Raw genomic sequence first — 26,161 nt, 5'->3', positions numbered from 1 at the left:
TATGCAAACAGTTTAAAATAAAACCAGAAAAAAACAATAAAATCACTGTGCTCTTTCCTTTGAATATACAAGTATAAATAGCAGAGTCAATGGGATATGAAAATTAATTTATTACTGTGAATTCAATTCTTAGGGGATATCCACTTAAACTCCAATACACTAAATATGGTACTACATGCTACTTTTTAAGGAGACACAAAGGTCTACAAATGCCAGGGGGAAATGACCTTGCTTCCACAAACTTTTGTTAGCAGGTATAATTACCAATCACAAACATCAGAGATGTGGAACACACTCTGTCACATACATAAATGCCTTGGAATGCAAATAGCTTTGAATTTGCAAGCATTATCTTTCTGCCTCCAAAGTCAACATACTAACACTAAAAAACATATGGTAGAGAATAAAAATCTACAATCCCCTACACACATTTATACACAAAAAGATACTATGTCTGGAATTTGCTTCAAAATAATCCATGGGCGGGAGGAATGTAAATAACAGATGACACACATTAGGCATGGGTCAATACTGTTTAAACTGATAATAAGTATATGAGGGGAATCACATTCTTCACTCTATTTTTATATAAACTCAATATAATCCCATTTTAAAGATTTTTATAAAAATCACAGTCACCAAAAGGATAATTAAAGAATGCAATTACCTCCACTTAAAGTTTGTTTTAAATAAAAGGTATAGTGGGAGGCTTCCAGCCAAGATGGAGGAATAGGTAGATATGCTTCATTTCCTCACACAACCAAAAGAAGGATAACAACTAAGTTTAAAAAAAAAAAAGAGAGAGAGAGAACTGTCAGAAAATCAGTCTGTATGGAGGTCCGATGACCAAGGAGTTAAACATTCATCCAGACCAGACCAGTAAGAGAAGCAGAGTTGAGAAGACAGGGCGGTGAGGATGCACGACAAAGTGGCTGGCAGATCAGGATATCCCACATTCAAGTGTGGATAAGACTGGAAGAATAACTGGGGAGCAAGACAGACTGCACAACCCAGGATTCCAGTGCCAGAAACTAAAACCTCAAAAACTCTGGCTGTAAAAACCTGAGGGGGTTGCAGCAGCAGGAGAAACTTCCAGCCTCACAGAACTCACTGGCAGGGCCCAGAGGATCCTAGAACACTACACAAACCCAACCAGACAGGAATCCATACCTGAAAGGACACAATCCACTTGTGGGAAGCCAGGGAAGTGACTGAAAGCAGGGAAAAAGCCAAGCAAGCAGCTTTGTTTTCTCTCTGAACCCTCCCCCACATACAGCGCCATAACGCAGCAAGGAGGCTTGCCCCCTACTTCCTCCAGGTGAATACCTATGGTTCCACCCCTTACAACATAACAGGAGTGCTGAGACAAAGAAATACGGCCCAAATGAAAGAACGGATCAAAGCTCCAGAAAAACAACTAAGCGACAAAGAGAACCTACCCAATGCACAGTTCAAAACACTGGTAATCTGCATGCTCACGGGAATGACTAAGTATGATCGCAAAATAGAGGAAGAAATGAAGGCTATGCAAAGTGAAATAAAGAAAAATATACAGGGAACCAACAATGAAGGAAAGGAAACTGGGGCACAAATCAAAGATTTGGAACAGAAGGAAGAAATAAACATTCAACCAGAACAAAACAAAGAGATAAGAATTTCAAAAAAATGAGGAGAGGATTAGGAACCTCTGGGACAACTTTAAGCGTTCCAACACCCAAATCATAGGGGTCCCAGGAGGAGAAGAGGAAGAGCAAGAGATTGAAAATGTATAGAGAATAATGAAGGAGCATGTCCCGAGTCTGGAGAAGGAAATATCGACTTCCAGCAAGTCCAGGAAGGTCAGAATCCCAAAGAAAATGGACCCAAGGAAGAATACACCAAGACACATCATAGTTAAATTACCCAAAATTAAAGATAAGAAGAGAATCTTAAAAGCATAATAATCCGTGAGAATGAAGGCAGCAGTGATGGGGAGGGGAGGGCAGGGGATTTGGGGATGTTGGCGGTTACATGAATAGTGGTTACAGAAGTGTTTCCTCTTTGTGAAACTTATTTTGTAATAATTCACCAAACAGTACATTTACAACTTGTGTATTTTTGTGTTTGCATATTATACTCTAATTTTTTAAATTGACAATTCTATATATGTGCATAATTGAAGACACTCGAAAATATGCATGTGGTTAAATGAAAAGGACAAATCATTAAATAGTGTGTGCAGTCATGCACTGCTTAACAGGGATACATTATGAACAATGTGTCATTAGGTGATTTTGTCATGCAAACATCATAGAGTGCACTTACAGAAACCTACATGATATAGCATAGTGCGCACTCAGGCTATATGGTATAGCCTATTGTGCCTAGGCCACAAGCCTGTATAGCATATTACTAGGTAACTACAACAGTAAATATTTGTGTAATGAATTACACTACGAGGTTATGACAATGATGACAGCATCACTGAGACACAGGAATTTTTCACCTCCATTATAATCTAAAGGGACCACAGTCCTATCTGTGATCCATCATTAACCAAAATGTAATGTGTATGACTATATAATACAAAAAACTTTCTAAGACAATAATGATCGAGGACATATGTTTATGTATAACAATCATAACAGCAACATTTACTGAATACTAACTACTTGCTAAGGTACTGTGCTAGGCATTTTATGAGTTTTCATTTATTTCTCTTAAAAACACTGTGAGGTAGGTAGTGTTATAACCTTTATTTTATTGATGAAAAAACTGAGATGAGAAATTATTTTGCTTGAAATTATAAACATTTTACTTATAGTACACTTTTAATTTTAAATGCTGCATAACATTCTAACCATTTATAAATATTCACTTAACACTATTATTCCAAGTATTTCACTATTTTTGAAACTATAGTAATTGGCGTCTTTGTGTATATAATTTTTAAGTATATTTTATTGATTATGCTATTACAGTTTTCCCATTCTTTTTTTCCCCTTTATCCTCCTTGACCTGGTACTCTCATTCCCTCCAACATTCTCCCTAGCCACTTAGTTCATTTCCATAGTTCATACATGTAAGTTCTTTGGCTTCTCCATTTCCTATACTTTTCTTAACATCCTCGTGTCTATTTTGTACCTACCAACTATGATTCTTATTCCCTTTACTTTGTCCCCCATTCTCCCTCTTCCCCCCTGCCACTGATAACCCTCCATGTAATCTCCATTTCTGTGATTCTATTCCTTAGATAGGTCCCTTTAACATTTCATATCATAAGGGCTTGGTGATGATGAACTCATTTAACTTGACCTTATCTGGTAAGCACTTTATCTGCCCTTCCATTCTAAATGATAGCTTTGCTGGATAGGGTAATCTAGGTTGTAGGTCCTTGCTTTTCATCTTTGACTATCTCCTGCCAGCCCCTTCTGCCTGCAAGGTTTCTTTTGAAAAAATGAGCCGGTAGTCCTACGGGAACTCCTTTGTAGGTAACTTTCTTCTTTACTGTTGCTGCTTTTAAGATTCTCTCCTTATCTTTAATCTTTTGCAATTTAATTATGGTGTGTCTTGGTGTGTTCCTCTTTGAGTCCAACTTGTATGGGACTCTCTGAGCTTCCTGGACTTGTATGTCTATTGCCTTCGCCATACTGGAGAAGTTTTCTTTCACTACTTTTTCAAGTAAGTTTTTAATTTCTTGCTCTTCCTCTTCCCCTTCCCCTTCTGGCACACCTGTGATTCAGATGTTGGAATGCTTAAAGTTGTCCCAGAGGTCCCTAAGTCTCTAGTCATTTTTTTGAATTTTTGTTTCTTCATTTTGTTATGGTTAAATGTTTATTTCTTACTTTTGTTCCAAATCATTGATTTGAGTTCTGGTATCCTTCTCTTCACTCTTGGTTCCCTATGTATTTTTCTTTGTTTCACTTTGCAAAGTCTTCACTTCTTTCTTTATTTTTTGGCCATACTTACTCATTTCTGTAAGCATGCAGATTACCAGTGTTTTCAACTCTGCATCTGAAAGGTGGTCTATCTCGTTTTTACTAAGTTCTTTTCCTGGAATTTTGATCTGTTCTTTCATTTGAGCCATATTTCTTTGTCTTAGTGCACCTGTTATGTTTTAAGGGGCAGAGCCATAGGTAATGTCCAGGGCAGGGCTACCCGCTTTGCTGCATTGTGGCGCAGTCTGGATGTTTGTTCTTTAATTCCTTGGTTGTCAAACTTCCATACACTTCTATTATCTGGCAGTTCTGGCTTTTTTTTTATGTTTAACTTTGTCCTTCTTTCAGCTGTGCAAGGAGGCAAACTGTATCTACCTATGCCTCCATCTTGGCCAGAAGACCAAAGATCAAGTTCCTTAAATTCTTTAAATGAGTGGATCAAAAAACTGCGGTACATTTACACAATGGAATACTACGCAGCAGAAAGAAAGATAGAACTCCTGCCCTTTGCGACAGCATGGATGGAACTGTAAGTATTATGCTAAGTGAAATAAGCCAGGTGGTAAAAGACAAATACCATATGATTTCACCTATAAGTGGAATCTAATCAAGAAAACAAACACACACACAAAACACAACCAGAGACATGGAAATAAAGAACACACTGACAGCGACCACAGGGAAGACGGGGGGAGGATAATGGGAGAAAGAAGGGGAAGGGGCAAGTCAAGGAGCATGTATAACGGACCCATGGACATGGACAATGGTGGAGATTGACTGTGGGAGTAGGGGAGAGGGGAAGTTGGAGCAGAGGAGAGCAATGGGAAAAAAAGTAGGACAACTATAATTGAACAACAATTAAAAAAAAAAGTATTCCAGTCAATATGGATGCGTAAGTAGATACCCTTTGCCTCCTCCCATAAACTAAAGAAAAAAACAACCACTTTAAAAACAAAAACAACCAGAACTGCCAGGAAATTGAAGTGTATGGAAGTCCGAAAACCAGGGAGTTAAAGAAGAAACATTCATCCAGACTGTTAGGAGAGGCAGAGAGGACACAAGGACAGGCAACAAACCAGGTGTCAGCTGGCAGACCAGGAGGTCCCACATTTGCATGCTGATAAACCAGGAGGAACAACTGGAGAGTGAGACTGACCGTACAAGGCAGGAAAAGAAAGCCTCAAAACCTCTGGCTGTAAAAACCTGTGGGGGTTGCGTTGGCAGGAGAAACTCCCAGCCTCACAGGAGAGTTCCTTGGAGAGAACCACAGGGTCCTAGAATGTACATAAACCCACCCACCTGGGAATCAGCACCAGAAGGGCCCAATTTGCTTGTGGATAGTGGGGTAAGTGACTGAAAACCGGGGGTAAGATGAGCAAGTGGCATTGTTCCCTCTCAGATCCCTCACCCACATACAACGTCGCAACACAGAGACCTGGGTTGCCCCACCCTGACAAATACCTAGGGCTCCGCACCTTACAACGGGACAGGAGTTCCAAGACAAAGAAATAAGGCCCAAATGAAAGAACAGATGAAAACTCCAGAAAAAATACAACTATGCAATGAACAGACAGCGAACCTATCAGATGCAGAGTTCAAAACACTGGCAAATCAGGATGCTTCCAGAAATGGTTGAGTATGGTCACAAAGCAGAGGAAAAAGTGAAGGCTTTGCAAAGTGAAACAAAGAAAAATACACAAGGAACCAACAGTGAAAGGAAGGAAACTGGAACTCAAATCAATGATTTGGAGCAGAAGGAAGAAATAAACATTCAACCAGAACAGAATGAAGAAACAAGAATTTAAAAAGAAGACTAAAGGCTTAGAGACCTCCAGGAGAACTTTCAACGTTCTAACATCCAAATCATAGGTGTGCCAGAAGGAGAAGAGGAAGAGCTAGAAATTGAAGACTTATTTGAAAAAATAATGAAGGAGAACTTCCCCAATCTGGCCAAGGAAATAGATTTCCAGGAGATCCAGGAAGCTCAGAGAGTCCCAAACAAGTTGGACCCAAAGAAGTACACACCAAGGCACATCTTAATTACATTAACCAAGATGAAAAACGAGGAGAGAATCTCAAAAGCAACAAGAGTAAAGGAGACAGTTACATATAAAGGAGTTCCCCTGAGATTCAGCTCATTTCTCAAAAGAAACCTTACAGGCAAGAAGGAGCAGAAAGAAGTACTCAAAGTTATGGAAGCCAAGGACCTACATCCAAGATTATTCTACCCAGCAAAGCTATCATTCAGAATGGAAGAGCAGATAAAGTGCTTCCCAGATAAAGTAAAGTTAAAGGAGTTTATCATCACCAAGCCCTTATGTGAAACATTGAAGGGATTTATCTAAGAAAAAGATCGAAACTATGAACAGTAAAATGACAACAAACTCACAACTATCAACAACTGGACCTAAAAACAAAAACAAACTAAACAAACAACTAGAACAGGAACAGAATCTCAGAAATGGAGATCATATGGAAGGTTATCAGTGGGAAGGGGGGTGGAGAATGGGGGAAAAGATACAGGGAATAAGAAGCATTAATGGTAGGTACAAAATAGACGGGGAGGTTAAGAATAGTATAGGAAATGGAGAAGCCAAAGAACTTATATGTACGGCCTTGCTGGAGTAGCTCAGTGGATTGAGCACTGGCCTGTGAACCAAAGGGTTGCTGGTTTGATTCCCAATCAGGGCACATGCCTGGGTTGCAGGCCAGGTCCCTAGTGGGGGGCGTGCAAGAGGCAACCACACATTGATGTTTCTCTTCCTCTCTTTCTGTCCCTTCCCCTCTCTAAAAATAAATAAATAAAAATCTTAAAAAAAAAAAAAAACACTTATATGTATGGCCCATGGACATGAACTAAGGGGATGAATCCTGGTTGGGGGGAGGGGTGCAATGTGGAGGAGAATAAAAGGGAGGAAAAAATGGGACAGCTGTAACAGCATAATCAATAAAATATACTTAAAAAAAAAAAAAGGAACTTAAGGAACTTGCCCAATTTCACCCAGTCACAGAGCTGCAAAGTTGGGACTATAACCCAGGCTCTCTAAATCAAGTCTTTCTCCCACATTTTCTCTGGAAAGACACATAGAAATTGGCAGCAGTCACTGCTTCTGAGAAGGGAATGTGGACTGAGACTGGCTTGAGAGAAAGGCTGGCTTACCATAGTATATAACCTAGTTATATACTACACACTTCTGAAGAAACATATTTGCGTGTCTTATCTATTTTCAAAACTGTATCTATTAAATTTTTTTCTATGACTTATAATCCCCAAGCTACACAAAACTGCTTTACGTAGGACAAGTATAACTCACTGCTTTATTGCTTTACCTGATTTAGGATGCAAAGCATCACACTGGGCATTGTACATATGCACAAACTCTTGGTGCCTTTTTATGAGCTGTTGCTTATTTCCTTGAATAGATAATCCATGTTCTTTTAGCTTTTTCTTTAAATCGCGATCTGATAGCAAGTTATACACAGTTTTGGGCAATGGCTTCCTTTTCTGAACAGAACTGAAAAGCAGAAAAAAGAGATAACTGAGGGTTACTGTGAATTATCAAATGCTTTTCATGTAAATAGTAATTTACCTTCTGACTCAATACCAGGGTGACTGGGAGAACAGACCCATTAAGATAAAAATGGGAAAAAGAAGGATGAAATTTGCAAATACAGTTGACAGTGTTTAACATGATGCATCAGAGGTGCCAGCAGGATATTCAGATAGAGACACTTTAGGTCTAAGAAACAGGGCAGGCCTGAAGATGCAGACTTGGGACTCACATGGAAGGCCTGTGAACAAAGTGCTACGAGAACTTGAGTAAGAATCACACTTCTGTAGACTTACTCAGTTCTCTAGCTCTTTAAAGCATGCTTTTCCTAAAATCTTCCTATGGCTCTTATGCAAAATCTTTGTAAAAAAAACAGGTAAATCAGATAGAGTATAAATGCTATTGAGTATTAAGCTATGGACTTAACAATATTATCAATTATATCTTCTTTAGAAAAAAGTTTTAATCCGCAGGCAAAACTGTCCCTCAAATTCAAAGCAATCATTTTGCAAAAGCACTAGGTGAAATAAAAGAAGACCTGTTGGAACAATTAGCTTAACCCAACCCATTATCACCAATGAAAGAAAAATTCAGAAAACGGAAGGGTAGATGGTATTCTTGTGGCACCATCTTCAAAGAACAAAACTAGAAACAGCAAAAACACAACAGGGTTCAGTTCTCTTCAACTTAAAGTAATTATATTAACAAATATGTATATAAGGCATTAGAAGAAGGTATTACTAAATTCACCATCTGGCTCTTTATTCTATTTTCATAATTGATATGCTGATTATCACTAAGCTATAATTTTAAATACAACAAAGTCCTACTAAATGAGTTTCTTCTACTCCCTCCAAAATACCAGTTAATAAACATTATTTGTTAAAATGGAATAGAAGTAAGTTACCCAAGGGTATCAACGACTTAAAACAATTTTATAAACAGAAACTAGTTAGTGAGTTTTAATCGGATTATAAACTGGTTCTCTGACTATATCACCTGATTCAACCCTATGGCAATAAGGTGATTAATAAATATGTATTCAAGGTAGTTGTTACAGTTGTAATCATTTTAAAACAAAACTATTAAAAGTTCAGGTAAAAATGAATAGGAAGTTGAAAGCAACAGTTTTATCAAAAAACAAAGTTTTACAAAGGGCTTCCATATAACTAGTTCATACAAGGTCATGCTACTCAAACTTTAGTGTCTCAGAACCACTTGGAGAGCTTATTTAAATGCAGATTCTTGGTCACTTCTCCAAACCACTCCCCAACTCACTCTGTCCTGAAATGGGGACCTAAAATCTATATTAATAAGGTTCCATAGGGTAAATCGGATGCAAATAGTAAAGAACATAATGACAGAAATGATAGTTAATACAGACTAAAAAAACAGACATTTCTCTACTACCAATGGTATCATTCCCTGGCTAAATTATTTCTTTCATGCTTTATCAATAACGTCTAAAAGCCAGAAATAACTATTTAATTATACAAAGATCTGCAAATCCTCAATAGATTACATTTTTCTGATAATTGTTCTTACAATGAGAGCCAATTGAACGCAACAAGACTGATAAAATTATGGCTAAATCCCAGTAGGTAGCCAGAGCTTAAACATTCTGTAAGAGCTTATACAAGCACACTGTAAGGGACAAGTCATTAAGTCTGTATATCTAAAACATTTATTCTATCAAGAATAGATGATTAAACTTATGACTATGAAATTCTAATGGAAAGCTGTGCTGTTCACTAGCATGTACAATAAAAAGCACCAGTAGCAATCAACAATTTCTACCAAAAATGTTAAAATATGAAGCCTCATAAATGTTTCCCAAAACATGAAAATGACACTGATCTTCCTTCCATGATTTAGCAAAACTGAATAAAAACACTTAAGGGTCCTCAGAACCTGAAGACATCAAAAGAAGGAGCATTCTTTGAATCAACTCTGATATGAATCTACATAGAACAAACAGGTTAAGGGCTGTCATCCACATCGAGGAACTGGGCTGTCCAAAGTGTTATGGAGAAAACTTTTTAAATGTCAGAGACTCTTTTATGTGATCAGACCCCAGACAAAGATATAACTTCTTTAAAGAGAAATGTGGCTCAATGTTTCCCTAAATGTAGCTTCACCAACACCAGTTTCACAAGATATAAGTTATCGGGACCAAGAGGTTTGGGGAGGAAATAAATTTAGGAATTACTGTATTAAAGAAAATCTAACAATTGTCTTTAATGTAGGACTTCTCAGAGCCTTCCATACACTAACCTGTATAGTCAGTCTTTTCCTAAGAGACAGATTCAGTTTGCAGTGCTTCTAAGTTGAACAACAGAGCAACAGGGAGGACTATAGCAGCCCATGGAGCAGGATCTGGAACCACTCTTGGAACTTGAACTTAATTATACATGGATGAGTATGTCTTTGGATTAATTGAAAGAGTTAAAAGTGTTAGAGTAAATATGATGGATGCACCTAGAAAAACAGCAGTCCAAGCAAGGTATCAGTGTTGATTTCTCTCTCTTCAAGGAGAAAATGCTCAGCTTGTACATCCTTAACTCTTTCTTTAGAAAGAAATACTTCTAAGAGAAATGCAGGCCATCCAATTCTCATGGCTTACGGGAAATAATCCTTGGGATGATTCCGTTTCGTTTATTCCAGATCTCAACTAATAATGTAACCTAAAAAAATCTAATTTTATTCTCAGCAACAAATTTACACACTAGGAAGGAGCACTGTGCACACACGACTGCATCGGCATCTGTGCAGGCACCTGGGAGCCTAGGAGTCAACCATGGGCAACAGGCAGGGACAAAGGGCGAGGTCGGGTGGAGCAGCACAATCCCCAGGCCCTCTATCTCTACTTTAATGCAGCACAGCCAATTTTATTTATTTTAAAGATTTTATTTATTTATTTATGTATTTATTTATTTTTAAAGAGAGGGAAAAGGAGGGAGAAAAAGGAGAGAAACATTGATGTGTGAGAGAAACATCAGTCAGTTGCCCCTCGCACACGAGGGACCGGCCACAACCCATGCATGTGCCCTGATTGAGAATCGAACTGGCAACTTTTCGGTCCACATGCTGCACTCAGTCCACTGAGCCACACACTAGCCAGGACCAATTTTATCTATTTTTAGATGTTATAGTTCACTCTAAGATTTCACTTGAAAACAGGTTGTGCTAGGGAAAAAATATCAACTATCTGGCTAAAAACACTAAATTAAGAACTGTCAATTAATGTCTCCCAAAGCAAATTTGTAAAGTATTATCTTGGTCTATATGTTAGCTTTTGTAGATTATAACAGTATGAGTTTGTCCCTTGAATCCTGAATTCGCTCCATACTTATCAGTACTCCTAAAAATTAAGTGACACCCTATTATCTTTAATCACAAAAAAAAAAGGTCCTCCCTTATTAACATCGTTTTTAGAAAATACTCTTCCAAGTCTTACAAAACAGACCAAACATAAGAGCCTGTCATTCTCTTCGCCCCTACCTCCCAGATCCGGGTGCCATTAATTTCTTTAGTTCCCCTCCTTTCGTTTTCCAAACCTCTCTGAATTATCACCTACTATCTCTCCCCCTATCACTTGTGTTTCAGAAGGAAAGTTCTTTCTACACATCAAAGGTAACTTCATTATTGGACTCTTCATCTCTTATGCTCTTGACCTTGTTCCATCTATCATCTGCTCTTTCCCTGGAAACAGTTAAAAGAGAGAGACTGAAGGCTTAACCAATTTCTTTTTTTTTTTTTAAAGATTTTATTTATTTATTTTGAGAGAGGGGAAGGGGAAGAGAAAGAGAGGGAGAGAAATATCAATGTGTAGTTGCCTCTCACACGCCCCCTACTGGGGACCTGGCCCACAACCTAGGCATGTGGGAATTGAACCAGCAACTCTTTGGTTCGCAGGCCTGCACTCAATCCACTGAGCCACACCAGCCAGGGCTCAATTTCAATTTTAAAAAATAAAGTCTTCCTTAATCTTGATGTTTACTGCTTTCCCAAATTACTGTCTCATCTCTCTTCTTCCCTTCATCACCAGATTCCTCTAATTTGCAGCTTCTGTTTCCTTATTATCTTCATTAACCACTGATTCCTGAACACCTGCAATATTCACTTTGACTAAATTTCATTCCTAAACAATTTATATGTATACCAATAGTGGCCTGCATAAATAAATTACTGTGACTGATGTACAAGGGAGGCGAAACAGAAGTTTGGGTGCAAACACTGAGTAGACAACTTAATAGTTATTCCACCTGGTGTTTGGGGACTGAGGCCGGAGGACATTCCATTTCATACACACCCTTTTGTGCCTTTTAATGTCATATGTATATAACTGCCTATTTAAAAAAAAAAAAAACAACTTGTTTTAAACAAGCTGTATTCAAAATTGTAAAACTTCTAAGCATCCTAAGAACCAAAGAAAGTTTTCATATGTTCTATATTCAGAGTCTAGCCCTGCTTTCTTTGGCTAAGGGGCTATATGGGGTTAGTTCTAAAGTCCTAAGAGAAGAAAACAAGTTTAAAGAAAATTTTATCCTATCACTAATTTCTTGTTAAGTCAAATTTTATTAGCAGTTAAATTCAATAGTTAATTATATATGGCAAAGTGGGAGTAGAGAAAAGAACAAGGAGAGGGAATGGAAGAGTAACTAACAGAAGTAAAGGTAAGAGCACGTGGGAGAGGGACTCGGACAACTGGTCACTAGGATAAAATGAGTATTGTATTTTTTGCCCCAAGTTTGTAAAGCACAAGAGGCATCTGTAAAGCAGTTCAATGGTTATGCTTAACTTTCTTACCTTCTGAGGCTTTCCTTCTTCTCCTCACGTGATAAACAGTTGTCCAAATGCTTATTAATATGATCTTCTAGAATATTAACGCCGCAAACAGGACAATCCACTGTATTTTTTTTTAAAAGAAAGATGATTTATTGTTGGTAGACTGGGCAAAAAATAATATAACATGGCATCTTTCACAGATTAAGATAAAAAATAGAATCCCAAGATTAACATGTACTTAGGAAAACAGAAGAGAGACAGAATGACACCTCAGGGCAACAGGCATGGGACAGACTGGTTACTGGGTAATGACTGAATTGTGGGACATCCCATAAATTGAAAGGAAGAGACTGTGAAGAAGTTTGGAAATTTATTAGAAAATGCTTTGGTTAAGTCATTTCTACCACAGGGTGATCAAACTATAAGGCCAATCTTAGGTTTTTCAAATCTTAGGAACCACTCATCCATGTTTAGTGCCAAAGTAATCGTCACAACCCGAGTTAAGACATACTTGGCTGGGGGCAGAGTGGAGGGAGGAGCGGTGGTATAGCTACACTAAAACATTTACTGGTTTAGGCCAACTACTGCTCAATTTACCAATGGTTACTAATTTGTTAATTTAGCTCTTGTTTTTACGTTAAAATTAGGAAATGCAATCATTCTCAAGCTGTTTCCTGGAGTTGCAGGGTTCTGTGAGGTATCTTGGGGACTAGAGACCACCATAGGTAACAGACAGGGACAAAGGCAGCGGTCAGGTGGAGCAGCACCTCTCTAATGCAGCGGGGCCTGTTTTACCTCTTTTATATGTTGTGGGTCATTGTAAGATTTCATTTGAAAAAGATGATTCTGCTGGAATAAATAATTTAACTATCAAGCTAAAAACACTACCGTAAGAACTGTGAACTGACACACTAACAAAAAATAAAGTACGCTAGAAAATGCAAGTAAAATTTACATATCCTTATGAAACTTAAACACTTGAATACTAATAAACTAAGGTCGATCTACATTTAATAACCACTAATAGCCCTGCACTGTGTGTGCTGTGAGTGTACCAAAGACATCTAGGACATAGTTTCTGCCTAAAAGGTCCTCTAAACATCACTGGCAAGAATAGACATGAAACAATAGGTTAAACAAGCTGACCCACTCATCAAAAAGTTCAGCAAATCATATACAAATAGTCCAGAAAACAGGCTCTAACCCTTTAGTGATATGAGGCATCAATACTACCTAACATCACCAAAGAGTGGTTAGGACCTGGATAGAGTCTAAAACGCAGAAGCGGGCTAGCACACATTGCAAAGGACCAGGTAGTAAAATGTTCAGGCTTTGGGAGCCAGGTGGTCTCTGTCACAACTACTCAACTCTGCCATGAGGCACGACAGCAGCCACAACAACATGTAAACAAAGGATGTGGCTATGTTCCTGTGAACCTTTATTCACAAAAATAGGTGTGAGAAGCCAAATTTGGCCTGCAGGTAGTAAACTGCCAATCTCTGGGTGTATTCAAGGAATAGTGGGCAGATCAGCTTGGCCAGAGCAGAGGACTTTTGAGAGGCAGAGGTGAGAATAAGTTTGTACAGGTAGGGCAGGGGTCAAATTGTTTTAGGCTATAAATACCAGTCAGAACAGCTTGGAAGTGCATAAGTAGTGGTATAATAAGATACAAAGCACTCTTTAAGATTAAAGCAGAAAAATAAGAAGGATGAGGAGGTAATTAAGAGCTGAAAAACAGATAGCTACTGTCATACTTAAAGTATAAACTAATTAAAATTGCTTCATTTATGCAGCAATCAGCCTGAATCAGAAACAGAACAAACATATCTTAAAGCACAGCCTACATCAACTTTTGAGATTTCTGTAAGTTGAGATATGGTTTGCCCTTTCTTGAATTCCTCCCACCTCAAAAACACTACCTATATATTCTTATGACACGTGGGAGCAGAAGGTTTCTATTAAGAAAATACATACATGAAAATAATTTCCTACCTTTAGTAACTTGTTTCAAAGTCGATGTAGAGGGTGCCTCAGGAACATTAGCGCCTGCAATGCCTGAAGCTACCTTTCCCAAGGAAGGTGTCTCTTTGGTCTTGGCAGAAGTGCTCACCTCTTTTTGAGGGCTGAACTTGCTTTCGTTCTTGTTTATTAACAACTTTGATGTAGAACCACCAGTTTCTCTAACCAAGAAATTCTCCATCAACCTGCTTCCTTGCTTTAAAGAATGTCTAAAGGCTACAGGAGTGTGTGCTTTGGCAGCAAGGTTCTTTGAAGAGCAGGAAGCAGGAGAAATGGGCGGTGACTCTAAGGCAAACCGCAACAAACGATTCCTTGAAGCACAAAAAACATAATGGACAATTAAGATATCAAGTAATGCATAATACGGTACGCATTTCCCAATTAATATTTACTTCTATGAAATATAAAACTTACTCCAGAATGACAACCAAACCAAAGTGTTTCTTCTAGAATAAAATAAATACAAAGCAATAAGTCTGACTTTAAAAATCAGTTTGTCTGTCTATAAAAGAAAATGGAAGGACTTCAGATTCTGGCAATGGAGAATACGTAGTATCAGAATTAACCTCCAATCATAAATAACTTTAAAATCTGGACAAAATATATAGAACAACTGTTTGTAAACATGGGCTACAGTCAGCACAAGGCTGCAGTCCCTCAGAGAAGAGAAACATGAGGTGATCTAATATTTCCCCAAGAATTTCCCCTACAAGCATTTTCTGGGGATTGTATATTGAACTGAAGTCAAAGCACAAATCAGTAACCTCACTGGGGAGAGGGAACAGAGACCAGAATTCTAGGCAAAGGTGGCTACGTTTGAAAGGACAGGATGCTGGATAGGGGGTTAGCCATGAAAAGGGAACCTCAGAAGTCTTAGCAAATTCTGTCAATTCCTGATCGTCTCCAGGGATGCACAAGCATAAGACAAAACCAGCAGACCTGGCAGGAAGCAGATGCTAGGAAGCTGAGAGACCTTGGCGCAAGGCCCCAGACATTCGGTTGTAACCCCATGAAGGCTACACCTTAAGAAGAAGGACCACACCCTAGAAATATATATATATATTTATGTTTTTAAAAAACTGAAACAGACCAAACCTAACAAAACACTAAACCAGGACTAGACAAGATAAAAATGAAGAGCTGATAATTTAACTGCCTATCAAAAGTCAAAATCTTTAAAAAAAAAGGATAACTCACAGCCCCTATTACATTTTACCCATAATTTTCAACATAAAATTGAAAATTACTAGACATGCTAAGAAGCAAAAAAAAGGAGCCAATAATCAAGAGATAAAATAGTCAATGGAAGGAGACTCAGAAGTAATCCAAAGAGTGGCATTAAAAGAGAAAATCTTCGAAGTAACTATGATGAATACATTAAATAAAAACGACAAAAACATAAACAACTGGATAAAAAGACAGGGTATTATAAGACAGAATTAAAATCTATCCCAGGAAAGATGAAGGTATATCACAATCAAACTACTGAAAATCTAAAATAAAGAGAAAATCTTGTAAATAACCAGAAAAAATAAGACATTACCTCTAAGACACAGTTTCTCAATCTTGGCACTATTGACACTTTAAGATGATTATTTGTTGCAAGGAACTGTTCTGTGCATTTTAAGAAGCTCAGAAGCAACTACCAGATCCAGCAAATTCATTAGCATACCTCCCTCCCAACCAAGTTGAGACAATCAAAATACCTGCAGACATTACCAAATGTCCCCTGGGGGAGGGGCTAAAAGTAACACAAAATCACTCTCAGGTAAGAACTACAGAAACAACAGTAAGAAATATCACTGACTTCACAATAAAAACTATGGAAGCAAAAAGACTAGAATGGCATCTTTAAAATACAGCAAGAAACAAAACTGCCGAGAATTTTATTTCCATCGAAAATATTCATCCAAAATGAAATCAAAATAAAGACATCCTAAAGCAAACAAAAGCTAAGAAGATTCCTCACCAGCAAGCAAAAACTACTACAAGAAATCTTCAGACTAAAGGAAAATAGTCCTAGATGACAGCACAAATACCAGTAAAAATCAACAGTTCTAGAAAAGGTAAATATGTGGCTAAATACAAGACCCCTGACTGCTTTGAAAACAATACTAACAATGTCTTGTGGGATTTATAACACATATGGAAAAAAGATCTCTCCAAACACAGCAAAAAGTGGGGATTAAATAATGCAAATATATTGTAGTTTTTCCATTGCTCAAGACATAATAAAAGTACTAATTTATGGTACACTATAATATGTTACAGGTGTATTTTTATAATTTATTGGGTAATTGCTTAGGTGACACTAAAAAATATAATGCAAAAATTACAAAGGAGATAAAATTATAAAAATACTCTAGAATCAACAAAAGGTCAGGAAAGAAGGAATATATTTTTTAAAAAGAACAAATGGACAAAAAGAAAACAAAGAGTAACATGGTAAACTGTAATCGTATTAAATGTAAAGACTCGATTTAAAAATAAGAGGCAACTATATACTGTTTAAAAGAAAAAGACCCAGGAACGTTGAAAATAAAAGGATCCAAAAAGATGTACAATGCAAACACTAACCAAAAGAAAGCTGATATGGCAACACTGATAGCAGACAAAACAGACTTTAAAGCAAAAAGTATTATGAGAGATAAAGAGGGAAATCTCATTTTGACAAAATGGTCGATGTACTTAGAAGCCATTAAAATCATAAATTATATTAGTTTAACAGCACAGCTTCAAAAGTACAAAACACAACCTGACAAAACTAAAAGGAAAGATAGCCATTTCGCAATAGTTGGTTTAAATAATAGGGAATATAAATATAAACACACCTCTCTAACAGAATAGACAAAAATCAGTAAGAATATAGATCTGAACAAACCCAATTAGTAAATTGATGTAGTTCACAAGTAAAAAGCATTGAACATGACATAATGCAGAATACACATTCTTTTCAAGTATCCATGGCACAATTACCAGTATAGATATGTCCTGGGACATAAAGCGAGTCTCAACAATTGCGAAGAACTGAAACAATTCAGTGTATCTTTCCTGACCACTGTAAATTCACATGAAATCCAATAAAAGAAAAGTAACCAGAAAATCGCCAAATGTTAAGAAATTAAACACCACACTTCTAAGTAACCCCACAGGTTAAATAACACTGGAGATCAGAAAATATTCAGAGTTGGACGATAGCATGGGGGTTTGCTATAATAGTCCCTTGAGGCCAAATTATAAGAAAAACTGAAAATCAACATTCTAAAAGATTTCAACTTATAAGATTAGCAGATGAATAGCAAATTATACCCAAGGAAGAAATAAATAATAATAGGTACTAGTGAAGTAGAAAAAAGGCATACAATAGAAAATGATCAGAGCAAAAAGTTGGTTCTCTGAAAAAACTGACAAAATTTGTAAATTCCTACATATTGAACCAGGAAAAAAGTGAAAGTAAAAATTACAAAAACAAAGAATTTTCTGTAGGATTACTAAGAATCCTCCAGAAAAATAAGAAATAAGAGGGTGTTATAAATATAGCAATAAATTAGAAACTTTAAATGAAATACAAAAACTCCTTGAAAAACACTACTCCTCAACACTGACAAACAGAAAACTTGAAGAGTAGTATTATCTATTAAAGAAACTGAGCTGGATTTAAAAACCTTCCAAAAAGAAAGATAGTTTTGCTGGTGAATTCCACCAAATATTTAAGAAAAAGATAATTATCAATGTTATGCAAACACATCCAGAAAACAAAAAGAGAATGTTTCCCAACTCATATTAAAGCCAGCATAACCTTGATAACAAAATCTGATAAGCACATTTTAGGGGGGGAAATTATAGTCCGATAATATCTCATAACTATAGACAGAAAAACACTACGTGAAATATTAACAAATAAAATCTAGAGATAAATATAATCCATTAAGACCAAGTGGTATATATTCCAGGAATGCAAGGTTGGTTTGCCAGTTAAAAAAACAATGTAATTTACAGCATTAGCAAAATAAAAGAAAAAAGTATATAATCACCTCATAATGCAGAAAATGCATCTGATAAAATTCAACACCCATTCATAATAAAAACACTCAGAAAATCAATAAAAGAAAATTTTCTTAATCTAATAAAAGATATCTTCAAAAAACCTACAGCTAACATTAGTCACTAGTGAAACACTGAACACCTCTCATTAAGACTGCAAACAAGACAAGAGTGTCTACTACCGTCATTTCTCATCAAATTGTAGTGGGGGTCCTATCTTTTGGGGTAAGGCAAAACAAGAGATACAAAGGTAAGGAAAAATGAAACCTTTTAATTTGCCGGTGATATTATTATGTTCATAGGAAATTCAAAAATCTACAAGTAACTAGAATAAGTGAATTTTTGCAAGGTTATTGAAAATGTCAATAAACAAAAGTTAATGTTTCAGCTACATACTAGCTAATTTTTATGATAAATACCACTTGAAATACCATCAAAAATGTTAAATACCTGAAAATAAATTTAACAAAAAGGTATATAATGTATATCTTGAACTACAAAACAGTGGTAAGGGAAATTTTTGAAAGGCCTAAATAAATAAGGAGATATCCTATGTGCATGAATTAGAACACTCAACAATGTTAAGATGCCCATTTTCCCCTCATTGATTTTAGACCATCAATGCAATCCCAATCGAAATACAAGCAACTTTTCTTGGAGTGAAATGATACATTCATTTTAACATTTATACAGAAATCAAAGCCCTAGAATGCTAGCTAGTCTTTAAGGAAATTAAAATAGAAAACTTGCACTATGTATTTTAAGGACTTGCTATACAGTACAGTATTAAAGACACTGCAGTATTAGCTTAAAGGGAGACAAAGAATACAGAACGTAATGTGTGCAGCATTAGATCAACACATGTAGCCACTTGATTTACAACAAAGGAACGACTGCAATTCAGTGACTCTTCGTAATAAATGGTGCTGTAGCAACTGAATATCTGCAGAGGAAAAAAAAACCCTGACCCTTACCTCCATGACACATAAAAATTAACTTGAATCGGTTCCTAGACCTAAATACAAAAGCCAAAACTGTAACAATTCTAGAATAAAATATATTTAAAAATCTTTATGACCTAGGCTGGGTAAAGATTTCAAATGCAGGATTTTAAAAAAGTAGATATCATTTAAAAAAAGAGAGAGAGACAGAGACAGAGGGAGATAAAATGGACTTCATCAAATTTAAAACATCTATTCATCAAAAGATATCCTTTACAAAATGAAAGGGCAAGCTACAAACTGGGAAAAGAAAATGTGATTACAAATATTTAACCAAAATACATAAAGAATGACAAATCAGTAAGAAAAAGACAATACAATTTTTAAACATTGGGTAAGAAACTGGAACAGACACTTCACCAAAGATGTAATAGTCAAAAGGTACAAGAAAAGGTAGCTTAGCCATCAAGAAATGCAAATTAAAACCACAATGTTACCGTTTCACACCCAATAGAAGGCATACAACTAAAAAGACTAACAATACCAAATATCATCCAGGATGTGGAGCAACTCAAATTCGCATACTCTACTGGTGGGTGTGGTCCAGCCTACTTAGAGAACTGTTCGCCAATTTCTTATGACATTCAATATCCATCTACCCTGTAAGCCAGCAATTTCAGTCCTAGATGCATACCCAGAAGAAATGAAAATAGATGCCTACACAAAGACTGCACACAAATGTTCACAACAGCTTTCTATCATACTAGCCATAAACTGGAAACAATCCAAAATCCATCAATAGATGAGTAAATTATGAAACTGTATATTCACACAATGAATATTATTCAGCAATAAAAATAACAAATACCTATACAAGCAACAACAAAGACAAATAATAAAAACAGTACATGAAGCAAAGTAAAGAATAAATATACGTTATATGATCCTATCTATATGAAGGTTAAGAACAATCTGTGAGGAGAGAAACCTGATGTCGACTCTCTATGGGGGCAGAGATTGACTACAAGCATACAAAGGGGATCTATGGTGATGGAAGTGTTCTATACCGTGACTGTGATGGTAATCGCACAAATGTATGCATTTATCAAAATATAATGATTGAACCTGCTGTATGCATTTCACTATGTATTGTACCACAGTGGAGCAACTAGAACACTCATACTTTGTGAGTGTAAGTGTAATTGATTTTAACAATTTGAAAACTAGCTTTATGAACAAATAAATGACTACCTACTCTCTTACCTAGCAATTACATTTCTAGATATGTATCAAAAGAAATATACACCAAAAGACATATACAAGACTGTTCACAGCAGCAGTATTCAAAAGACAAAAATCAAAAGCAATCCAAATGTCTTTCAATAAGAATAGGGGAATAAATTATCACATATTACCACCTGAAATCTAAAGACTCATAGAAAAAGATTTACCACAATGATATATTCTTTGATTGAATTTCTCTTTCTCTATTGTCCTGAAGCAAAAAAAAAAGAAGGAAAAAAGAAAAACAACATTCTATTAACACTCATACCACCTAGGGATTAGTTACTTCACTAAGTAGGAAATGCTGTAAAAAGAAAAAAGCAATAATTATATTATTCTACTTCACACTTTTACAGGAATCCACAAAAATTCTATTTATATCAAGGTATCTGTTTCATATTTAATTATCTGTCCTAATCTGAATGCTTGGACCCTTTTAAATATGTCCTGAGACTACTGGACATATCTAATCTTTTAAATATTAATGTTAAATATTTTTAAATGAATAATTAGGGTTAAAGGAGGGTGAGTAGATGTGTAGAAGACTCAAGATTGTCCATGAGCTGATAAATGTTTAAGTTAGGTGATATGTACATGAGGGTTCATTATACTATTTGCTCTACTCGGTAAAATGTTTGAAAATAAATAAATAAAAGCTGCAGTGGGAGGATATTTAAAAGAAAAACTTTGTTTGAGAAAACAGAAATGAAATAAAATAAAAATATAGAATCATAATCCATGAAGTCTCTTTTCCTCCCAGGATCTGGATTTGGTATAGAGAAGGTTCTAGGAAAAGCTTTCATTTCATTATCACAAAGTAAAACACACACTTATTCAATTAATGGATGAAACTGTCACTGGCACACCATTTCCACACTACCACAGGGATACGTCTTTTCAGATTTTGCTTTATTCACAATTCAGATGAATCTTATTCTATGAATCTGCTCTCACTTCACTATATGCCAACAGAGAATGGGAGAGTGGTACCATTGCAATGATAAAATTATGCCTCATGCTAAAAATTAAAGTTCATTAATTTTGCCCTGACTGGTATGGCTCAGTGGGTTGGGAATCAGCTGAAAAACAAAGGGTTGCCGGTTCGATTCCTGTCAGGGCACGTGCCTGGGCTACAGGCCAGGTCCCAGATTGGGGGCATGTGAGAGGCAACCAATCCATGTTTCCCTCGCACATCGATGTTTCTCTCCCTCTTTCTCCCTCCCTTCCCCTCTCTCTAAAAAAAATAAATAAATTTTTTTTATAAATAGAGAAATAAAATTAAAATTCATTAATTTCTTCATGTTCCTGTCACTCTAGGTGGGGGAAATAATAATATATAACAAAATAGTCTCTGCCCTCATGAAGCTTACACTATGTTTAGTGGAGAGAGACTATACACACACAACATAAGGAAAAATTGTTATAAAAAAAAATGAAGCCAATGAGGCCTTGTATGAGGAGGGGATGAGCTTCAGGCTCTACAGGATGGTCACGGAAGACCTCACTGAGAAGATGACCCATGAAAAACAGCGTCTAAAGCAAGTGGAAGACTAAACCATGTGAATATCCGGGGAAACTGTTTCACCTAGAAAGAACAGTTAAGTGCAAAGTCTCTAGGGTCAGAGTATGATAAACATGTTTGAGAAACAGCAAGATGGCCAGTGTGACTGGAGCTGAATAAAAAAGGACAGAAGTCGGAGATGAAGTCAGAAAGGGATCCTATGATGCAGGGAGCAGAGGACTTCACTCCCAATGAGATGGGAAACCCCCTCTGGAAGGCACTGAGTATGACCTGACTTTTTATTGCGATCAGATCACTCTGGTTGCTGCTGCCCTCAGATGTTAAGAGGGCGAAAGAAGAAATCAGATCACTAGGAAGTGATCACAGTAATCTAGGCTGATGCTGGCATGGACAGGATATTGGTTAAGGTGATGAAAAGCTGTCAGATTCTGGAAGTATTCTAAACACACAGCCAACAGGATACACTGATGGAACGACAGAGTAAGTGTGAAGGATAAGGATCAAGGACGAATCCAAGGTTTTTGGCCTGGGCAGATGAAAGGATGCCACTGCCCTTTACCGAGATGAGGAAGATTGTGGGAGCAACAGATTTGGCATGGGGGTTGGGGAATGGCACGGGGAATTCAGAGTTTAGTTTTGGCCATTTATTAAGGGCTGCTTTCAAGAAGTCCAATGTGAGATGTGAGATGAACAGCTATATATGTGAGGCTAAAGTTTTGGGATCAAATCTACTAAAGATATAAATTTGGAAGCCATGTATGTACAAGTGGTATTTAAAACCATGAGACTATTTATGGCAATTCATGTACCTTAAAAATGATGGAAGGAGATTTGACTTGGGGTGGCGAACACATAATACAATATATAGATGATGTGTCATAGAATTGCATATCTGAAACCTGTATAATTTTATTAACCAATGTCACTCCAATAAATTCAAAAAATAAAATAAAATTTAAAAATATCAATCCTATTCCAACTCTTCCCCCTCAAAAAAAAAAGAGAGAGAATAAGAAGGAGGAGGAAAAGGAGGAGGAGAAGAATAAGAGGAACACTTCCTATCACGTTCAATGAGACCAGCATTATCCTGATACCAAAGCCAGAGATTCCATAAAAATCTATACACCAATATTCTTTATGAATAAATGTACAAAAATCCTCAACAAAATAACAGTATACCACATCGGATAGCACATTAAAAAGGATTATACATTATGACAAAATGAGATTTATCCTAGGAATGTAAGGGTATTTCAGCATAGGGAAATCAAAGTAATACATACAGCACACTAATAGGACAAAGAAAAACCACCACCTGACCATCTCCACAGATGCAGAAAAGCATCTGACAAAAATTCAACACCCTTTCATGACAAAAAAACATTCAGCAAACTAAGAATAGAAGGATAGCCTTTTCAGCAAATGTTGCTGGAACAACTGGACATCTATATACAAAAATTATCAACTTGAATCCATATCTTGCAACATATATAAAATTAGGATGTATGATCCTATTTATATAAAACCCCAGAACATGCAAACTATAGTAACAGAAAGCACATCAGTGTTTGCCAGGGATGGAGGTATGAGGGTGAGGAAAGAGGGGTCACAAAAAGGCACAAAGAAACAAGGACCTTGGTTGTGATAATTTCCTATGAAGGTATATCAAGTCTTATGCAATCCTATACTTTAAATATGTACAATTTATTGTGTGTTATTATCTCAATATAGCTTTTAAAAAATACTTTTTAAAAAATGATCTGCATAAAAAATATTAATTCTAAGTGATACTTGAGTTGGTAATGTTTCCTATAATTTTCATCACTCTTATGAATATATATTGAAGTGAGTTGGTATTACAATGATTAATGGCATCCATTACAAACATGCAGATTTTTGGGGAGGGGAGGATGAATTATGGACTTCAGATTATCAAACCTTGCCCATTTGTTAACTATATGAGAACCTTACCTCTTCAGAATGCAGCTAAGAAGATCGAGAGTCAAAATATGTCTGTGGGTAGACAAGGACAGTCCTAAAATCCATGCAATTAAGTCCATGGACTTCAGTAACTAATATAACTCCCTGCAAGTCCTTGTTCTGATCTGAAACATGCAAACAGCAATCTAGGACCATTTGGTTAAACTGACAGAGGCCCATCAAAACACAAATTCTTATTAGCAACTTAGGGCATCAACATATAATAGGATAGCACAATATAAATATAGGTAAATATACATGATAATCATAATAGGGATCGTTTTGTAGGTCCCCTTATTCCAGGCACTATACGGAGTATCTGTAAGTATAACTCTTCATTTCTAATCCTTACAACAATCCCTCAAAGTATCAACAACATTGTGCCCATTTTTCAGATGTGGAGCAAAGGCCAAAGAGGTTTAGTATCTTGATCACAATGACATCAGAAGTAGTAGGGCCAAGACTGAAACCTAGCGCTGCCTGAATCTGAAGCCAGTATGCTTTAAACTAAAGCATAAGGTGAAATCATATTCTGCATACTCTCATGAGATGCTAAGGGAGTTATCTATTACAATTATCACCTAAAATGTTTAAATTCTTACACGTGGAGTAAATACATAGAGGAAAATTCATACCTCAATGGTGAACAAAACAAAGTACTAAAGTATGCTCTATACTCTCAATTCATAAAAATAATTGTATAGATGTATGTAGACTGGCTGCTATGCAAAAATATAGAAACAATATTTTCTTAGCCCAAGAATGATATTCCACTAAGACAAACATTTTAATTAAATTTTGTTCAACACAACAGTTTCTTAAGGACATTATTTTAAATAAAGTTGACTTGTGGAAAAAAAACACTTGTTATTTGAAAATAAAAGGCAAAAGTTAGAATAGAAAATGTAAGATGTGTGTGTCAGCCTGTGTCTGAAAACCTCTAGAATTATTTCCAATACCCTTTTGTTATTCCATTTAGAATATTAAATTTAAAAAAATCTTGTCATAAAATGGCAATGGAAAGACAGGAAAAAACAAAATCAACAAACCATATAAACATCTCAAATTCTGTCATAAAATCAAACCTCTTCCCTCATCAATCTTAAACTGGATTTTAAACAAGTAATGAAATTGACTAGCTTTAGTTTCATCAGTAATATTGCATATGAGATACCACAGCGCCTTAGGTATGACAAATGTCCAAGGAATGTTCACTATAAGGCAATTCAGAGAAGTCAAACAAAAGGAGAAACAAATGATAAAATCCACCCTAAATCTACAGAGGATGCTTCCTGCTCCACCACACCACTGTAATGAATAATCAAATAATTGCCTATTATTTTTGCGAAGGAGGGAGGGAAGGGAGAGTTCAATCATCCCCAGGCCTCCTTTTAAATTACCAAAAGTTCTGTGAACCCAAAGATATTGATAACTTCTCTTCCATAACCAGATGCTATTCTTTGTAACACTCCCTTTTTCCTAGCAGGGATGTTGTTATGTTTTCAGTACCATCTAAAGAAAAATATAAGCCTTCAGATACAATTTTACTGTCTCAAAGTTCCCTTCCAAAGGCATGACTCCATCTTTTCTCACAGACTTCAAAATCTCATTGAAAGACTAACTGGTAAAAGACTTTTAAAAAAGGAGTAACTTTAATTATAAGAATCTCAGGGTTTCTTAATCTAAGAAAGCATACCACATTTTTATGACTTTGCTTAGGGAAATAACTAACTAGCTAATTTCTAGAATGTCGTATTAAGTAAGTTCAGCGTACTCAAATTTGATCATTTTTTAGGATCAATAAATGTGCAATTCTATTGGAAGGAATCTCTTTACATTTTTAGAAGCAATGTAGTGTACTTTCAGGAATGCTCCAAAAAGCTTGGAAGTTGTACACTGAAGTACATAGGCACCTAACCATTAACTAAACATAGTATATTCCTAATAAAAATTCCTGCTTGACTCACATGATTAAATCTAAAAATAATTCAAGATACTGTTTGGTAAAACACGCTTTTTTATACCCCTTTGGGTAATCAAACTCACCTTCACCATCATGCATTTGACAATTAAGATGTAAAGCTACACTTCTGAGTTAATAAAGTGTCTATTAAT

General features: G+C 36.2%; 1 protein-coding gene across 1 annotated transcript in view; it reads right to left on the bottom strand.

The window, feature by feature from the left end:
* RAD18 (RAD18 E3 ubiquitin protein ligase) overlaps nucleotides 1-26,161 on the bottom strand; it is a 105,760-nt gene that overhangs the window by 60,697 nt on the left and 18,902 nt on the right. Inside the window, exons 5-7 of the mRNA XM_054594973.1 lie at nucleotides 14,249-14,586; nucleotides 12,278-12,377; nucleotides 7,248-7,432 (exon numbers count right to left, since the gene is read on the bottom strand). Of these exons, the coding sequence (XP_054450948.1) occupies nucleotides 7,248-7,432; nucleotides 12,278-12,377; nucleotides 14,249-14,586 (623 nt within the window). The remainder of the gene's footprint in view (nucleotides 1-7,247; nucleotides 7,433-12,277; nucleotides 12,378-14,248; nucleotides 14,587-26,161) is intronic.

This window comes from Pteronotus mesoamericanus, unplaced genomic scaffold, assembly GCF_021234165.1.
Source record: "Pteronotus mesoamericanus isolate MK-2021 breed Mesoamerican mustached bat unplaced genomic scaffold, CSHL_Meso_final scaffold_54, whole genome shotgun sequence".
Taxonomy (NCBI): Eukaryota; Metazoa; Chordata; class Mammalia; order Chiroptera; family Mormoopidae; genus Pteronotus; species Pteronotus mesoamericanus.
Note: the sequence above shows the minus strand (reverse complement) of the source record. Positions and strands in the feature narration are given on the sequence as shown.